Raw genomic sequence first — 5,797 nt, 5'->3', positions numbered from 1 at the left:
GCCCTTGCCTTGCGGGCTGATAATCTTCCAAGTCCTTTTCTAACGCGTCGTGCCTTGAGCAATTCCCACGCGTTGCATTCTTAGGACCGGATGCTGATTGCTCATCTTCTTCCTCCAAGATTAATTTTCTCTTTCTTGTCACTCTTTTTTCTCTTGAGGGCCCTTAATTTGTGCCAGTTTGGTGTGATTGAGACACGTCTGGGCCAAATCTCCTTTCTTCTTTTCCATCTTCTTCTTCTAATTCTACTTCGAGCATCATAGCGTACCGCTCCGCTTCGTCCAATTCAAATGATGCATTAGGTGGGTCGGAACGCATCACTTGCTCTTCCTCTTGGCCTTGATTGAGGCTTGCCAAAATGGCACCAAACACTTCCTGTCCAGTCGAGCCAATTCCGCTAATTCTTCAAGGTTACGCTCTGACGCAGGACTGTTAGAGCTGGACCTAGATGGAGTAAATGGAGGGGGTGCCTGATGGGGTATGAGGCGACCCAGGGGATGAGATGACGATGGGTGAACGTGGTGGTTGGCTGGACGCGTCTGTATCAACTGGGTAGATGGTGGCCAAGGGTTGGATTGAAAGTGGAGGGGGTGGACACACGGCTGGTGATGGTGCATTATGAAGGTAGGTTGGAATGGGGTCATGCGTTGCACCCACTAGAGTTATATTAGGAATGAATGGTGGTGGGGCAGGCTTGGTGTATGGCTTATTGGTAGCCGTAGATGACGAACCCTGCCTCGGCTTTGAAAGGGTTTTGAGCTTTAGCTTTGGGGTAGCTTTAGGTTTTGGTTGAGGAGTTTTAGAAGGAGGTTTTGTGGGTGTTGTGGTAGGCTTCGACCGAGACGGCCACTGGGAGGTGGAGGTTGCTCCGCCGTGCATAGGTTTGATTTGGACAGAGGGTTTTAAGGTTTTTCGAAAGCTTGAGGGAGGCGAAGTTGAAACAGATGACGAGGAGAAAGAACATACTGGCGAGTGATTTCTGAAGCTCATCGTTTGGTTCTGACTATCAGACGCTGATGACATTGTGGCAGGAGAGACGTTTGAGCAGATCGACGGTGAGGGAAAACGAGAGGACTAGGGTTTTCTTTTTCTTTTTCACGAAGGGCTCGAAGGTAGTGGGGAAAAAGAAGAAAACAAAGCGTTTTGGTCTTTCTATAGGTAGGGGAGAGAGAGTGGGGTGATGTCAGGCGATGCCTGACGTCCGTAATAAATGCGAAGTCGAAGGGATGTTCTTGGGTTTCTAAGCACTCGAGTGCTTTGTATTTTTGAGATGCGTCCCTTCAACTGGGGCCATGCGTTAGACTTAAGTATGAGGCGTCCATTATTCCCATCCCGATTATACACAACTTTTTTTTTTTTTTTTAAAAAAAACTAAAATTTCTAACTTATGAAGGCAATAACAAAGAACAATCAATCTTACAACACAGACAAACGAACAAACCAACAAACTCAAACGCATTTGTAAAATACAATGCAAAAAGAACAAGGAAAGAGGAAGCGTCCCTGGAAATATATATCGATCAGGGATGCTTCGACGCAGGCCTCAGCTGGCTTCGTGTAGTGCGAGAGATGACTTTTGATGTTTCATGCCATCTTCAAAGTATGGCTTCACTCTTTGGCCATTTACTTTGAACGCGTTGGTGCCATCATCTCGTGTTAATTCCACTGCTCTATATGGAAAGACTGTTTTAATGACGAAGGGTCCTGACCACCTGGATTTTAACTTCCCTGGGAACAAACGCAAACGTGAATTGAACAATAGAAATTTTGGGCCAACAACAAGCTCTTTCTTACTAATGCGTACGTCGTGCCATCATTTTGTCTTCTCTTTGTAGAGCTTGTTGTTCTCGTATGCGTTCAATTGCCACTCTTCAAGCTCATTGAGCTGAAGTTTGCGTTGAGCGCCTGTGGCGTCCAAGTTGAAATTTAACTTCTTAACTGCCCAAAAATCCTTGTGCTCCAACTCTAGGGGTAAGTGACAAGCTTTTCCAAATACTAGAGAGTATGGAGACATACCTGTGGGGGTCTTGTAGGAAGTCCTGTAGGCCCAGAGCGCTTCATCCAATCTTTGTGCCTAGTCTTTCCGCGATGCGTTGACAACTTTCTCCATGATAGATTTTATTTTCCGATTGGATACCTCAGGTTGAACGTTTGTTTGTGGGTGGTAGGCGGTAGCGATCTTGTGGCTAACATTATATTTATCAAGTAATTTAGAAATGATGCAATTAATGAAATGTGTACCTTCGTCACTTATCAGGGCTCTTGGCATTCCAAAGCGTGTGAAGATGTTCCTGGTAAGAAACTTAGAAATAGTGGACGCATCATTTTTGGCACAAGCTACTGCTTCTACCCACTTTGATACATAGTCTACTGCATGCAGGATATATTGTTGGCCGCAGGACAGGGGAAAAGGTCCCTTAAAACCAATGCCCCATACATCAAACAACTCAACTTCGAGAATATTGTTCAAGGGCATTGCGTCCTTTGTTAAGATATTTCTGGTGCGTTGGCAGGGGTCACNATGCCCCATACATCAAACAACTCAACTTCGAGAATATTGTTCAAGGGCATTGCGTCCTTTGTTAAGATATTTCTGGTGCGTTGGCAGGGGTCACATTTATGAACAAACTCCCTCACGTCTTTGAAGAGAGTGGGCCAGAAGTATCTGCTTTGAAGGATCTTCGTAGCGGTTCTTTGCCCACCGAAATGCCCTCCGTAAGGAGAGTCATGACATTTAGCCAAGATGTGTTGCATCTCCTCCTTCGAAACGCATCGACGCATTATGGAATCAGGGCCTTGTTTATAGAGAAACGGTTCATCGCAAAAATAAAATTTGCTGTCATGTACTAACCGTTTCTTTTGCTGAGAGTTGAAGTTCCCAGGGAATTTCTTGGTAGTTAAGTAATTAACTATGTCTGCGTACCAAGGTTCCCTGCCTTCAACTCTGAAAAACCTTTCATCAGGAAATGCGTCCTTGATTTCACTTTCTTGATCTTGCATTTCTTGATTTTTTAACCTGGATAGGTGGTCAGCCACCTGATTCTCAGTTCCCTTTTTGTCCTGAATATCAATGTCAAATTCCTGTAACAGTAGCACCCATCTTATTAATCTTGGCTTCGCATCCTTATTACTCATTAGGAACTTTATGGCTGAGTGATCTGTGTAGATGGTGGCTGACGCACCAACTAGATAAGATCTGAACTTATCGATGCCAAACACTACAGAGAACATTTCTTTTTCAGTGGTTATGTAGTGTTTCTGAGAGTCATTTAGTGTCTTGGATGCGTAAGAGATGTGATGTATCAAATTTTCTTTCTTCTGCCCTAAATTGTTCCTACTGCAACATCACTCATGTCGCACATGAGAATAAAACGCTGCGTCCAATCCGGTGCTATTAGTACCAGGGCTGTAGTCAATGCATATTTCAATGTTTCAAACACGTCACAACAGTCTTCATTGAAATCGTAGGGCTAGTTCGCCTCTAGTAATGCATTCAGAAGTCGCGCAATTTGTGACAATCCTCCAACGAACCTTCGATAGAAGCCAGCATACCCTAGAAAACTTCGTGGAGCTTTAACATTTGATGGTGGTGGAAGTTTAGCTATGACATCTATCTTGGCTTCATCAACTTCCAATCCAACTTTAGATACTTTGTGGCCTAAGACAATTCCTTCAGTCACCATGAAGTGTCATTTTTCCCAATTCAGCACAAGGTTTGTTTCCTCGCATCGAGTGAGGATGACCTCCAAATTATCTAAGCATGATTGGAATGAGTATCCAATACTGAGAAATCATCCATGAAGACTTCAACGGTCTTCTCCAAGAAGTCAGAGAAAATAGCCATCATACACATTTGGAATGTTCCAGGTGCGTTACACAACCCAAAGGGCATGCGTCTAAACGCGAAAGTTCCAAAGGGATAGGTAAATGTTGTCTTTTCCTGATCTTCTGGGTCAATCAAAATCTGGTTATAACCAGAATATCCATCAAGGAAACAATAAAATTCTTTGCCAGTAAGTTTGTCAAGCATTTGGTCAATGAAAGGAAGGGGGAAGTGGTCTTTCTTAGTTGCCGCGTTGAGCTTTCTGTAATCCATACAGATGCGCTAGCCCGTGACAGTCCTCGAAGGTATGAGTTCATTATTGCTATTGACTATCACAGTTGTTCCCCCTTTCTTGGGAACGCATTGGACTGGGCTTACCCAGCTACTGTCGGATATAGGATAGATCACTCCCGCGTCCAACCATTTTAGGATTTCTTTCTTGACCACTTCCTTTATTATGGGGTTCAACCTTCTTTGAGGCTCAATCGATCCCGACTTCCCTTCTTCCAGCCTGATCTTATGCATGCAATAAGATGGGCTGATGTCACGGATATCTGCTAGCATCCAACCTATTGCACGCATGTGCTTTTTCAGCATCTGCAAGAGAGAGTGCTTGTTAGGCTCAGTAAGATTCGCGAAAATGATCACAGGTAAAGTTTTGTTTGTTCCAATGAAGGCATATTTCAAGTGATTAGGTAACGGTTTCAACTCAAGTTCTGGCGGTTCCTTTAGTGATAGACGCGTTGGTTTCGTCTGCCGCTCACTCAGACTTGGCGGCTCTGGTTCTTTCATGTTCTCCTCCAACGCGAGGACCTTGCACACATGGGTCACTTTTTCTTTAAGCAACTCTATACTATTTAGTTGACATTCTTCACTGTCAGGAAACTTTAATGCGTTTAACACATTAAACTTCACCTCTTGATTGTCTATGCGCATAGTCAATTTGCCTTTATGCACGTCTATTAAAACTTTTCCAGTAGCTAGAAAGGGGAATCCAAGAATAATTGGTACCTCCCTATCTGCTTCATAATCCAAGATGATAAAATCTGCTGGGAATATGAAGTTGTCAACCTTTACCAGAACGTCTTCAATCTTTCCTTCAGGGTACTTGATTGTTCTGTCAGCAAGTTGAAGAATAACAGAAGTGGGTCGTGCCTCACCAATTCCCAGTTTCTTAAAGATTGAGAGTGGCATGAGATTAATGCTGGCTCCCAAATCGCACAACGCATGTCCCATATCTAACCCTCCTATCGAGCAAGGAACTATGAAGCTCTCAGGGTCCTTCTGTTTCTTGGGTAGACTGTTGCTTACTAATATGTTGCACTCCTGTGTTAGCGCGATTACTTCTATCTCGCTGACTCTTCTTTTCTTTGTCAAAATGTCCTTAAAAAATTTGACATATTTTGGCATTTGCTCCAAGGCCTCTATAAGTGGAATGTTGATATGCAATTGCCTTAGGAGCTCAAGACAGCGCTGGAATTGTTGTTCATCATTCTTCTTCATCAACCGTCTAGGGAATGGTGCATTTAGCAGCACTGCAAGTTTTCTCACGTTAGACGTATTTGGTTCTGAATGGCTTGTGATCTCAGACGTTCTTTCTTCTTGATCTTCTACTGCCATTGAACGTGTGTTGCGTTCTTTTGAAGGACTGCTATTTCTTGGATTCATTCTTTTTTCTTCTAGAGCTTTTCCATTTCGCAACGTCACCGCATGACATTTCTCTTTTCCATTGTTCCCAGGAGTTTAAGTGTTGCTAGGTAGAACTTCAGGCTGCCTGTTCTTCAACTTGCTCGCTATCTGCCCTACCTGTATCTCCAGGTTTCTGATAGACGACGCCTGGATTTTCCGCAACGCGTCATTCTGGGCTATGTACTCCTTTAATAGGTTCTCAAGCGGAGATCCTGAGCTTGATGCCTGTCCTCCTCTATTAAAGAACTGTTGATGTGGCTGATGCGTTGGTTGAAATGCAGGCAGCG

General features: G+C 43.8%; 1 protein-coding gene and 1 pseudogene across 1 annotated transcript; both read right to left on the bottom strand.

Moving 5' to 3' along the window:
• Nucleotides 1–442: 442 nt before the first annotated feature.
• On the bottom strand, nucleotides 443–1,021 carry LOC120076034 (extensin-like). The gene has a single exon (XM_039029818.1). The coding sequence runs from the start codon at nucleotides 1,019–1,021 to the stop codon at nucleotides 443–445; it is 579 nt and encodes a 192-aa protein (XP_038885746.1).
• A 2,447-nt stretch (nucleotides 1,022–3,468) lies between these two features.
• LOC120076033 lies at nucleotides 3,469–5,057 on the bottom strand (annotated as a pseudogene).
• Between the last annotated feature and the right edge of the window lie 740 nt (nucleotides 5,058–5,797).

The sequence above is a fragment of the Benincasa hispida genome, chromosome 4 (genome assembly GCF_009727055.1).
Source record: "Benincasa hispida cultivar B227 chromosome 4, ASM972705v1, whole genome shotgun sequence".
Lineage (NCBI taxonomy): Eukaryota > Viridiplantae > Streptophyta > Magnoliopsida > Cucurbitales > Cucurbitaceae > Benincasa > Benincasa hispida.
The sequence above is the reverse complement of the archived record's forward strand: the minus strand, read 5'-3'. Positions and strand labels throughout refer to the sequence as shown.

Excerpts from the sequence above, each read along its gene's own strand:
- LOC120076034 (XM_039029818.1), bottom strand. The coding sequence starts at position 1,021 with ATGTCATCAGCGTCTGATAGTCAGAACCAAACGATGAGCTTCAGAAAT.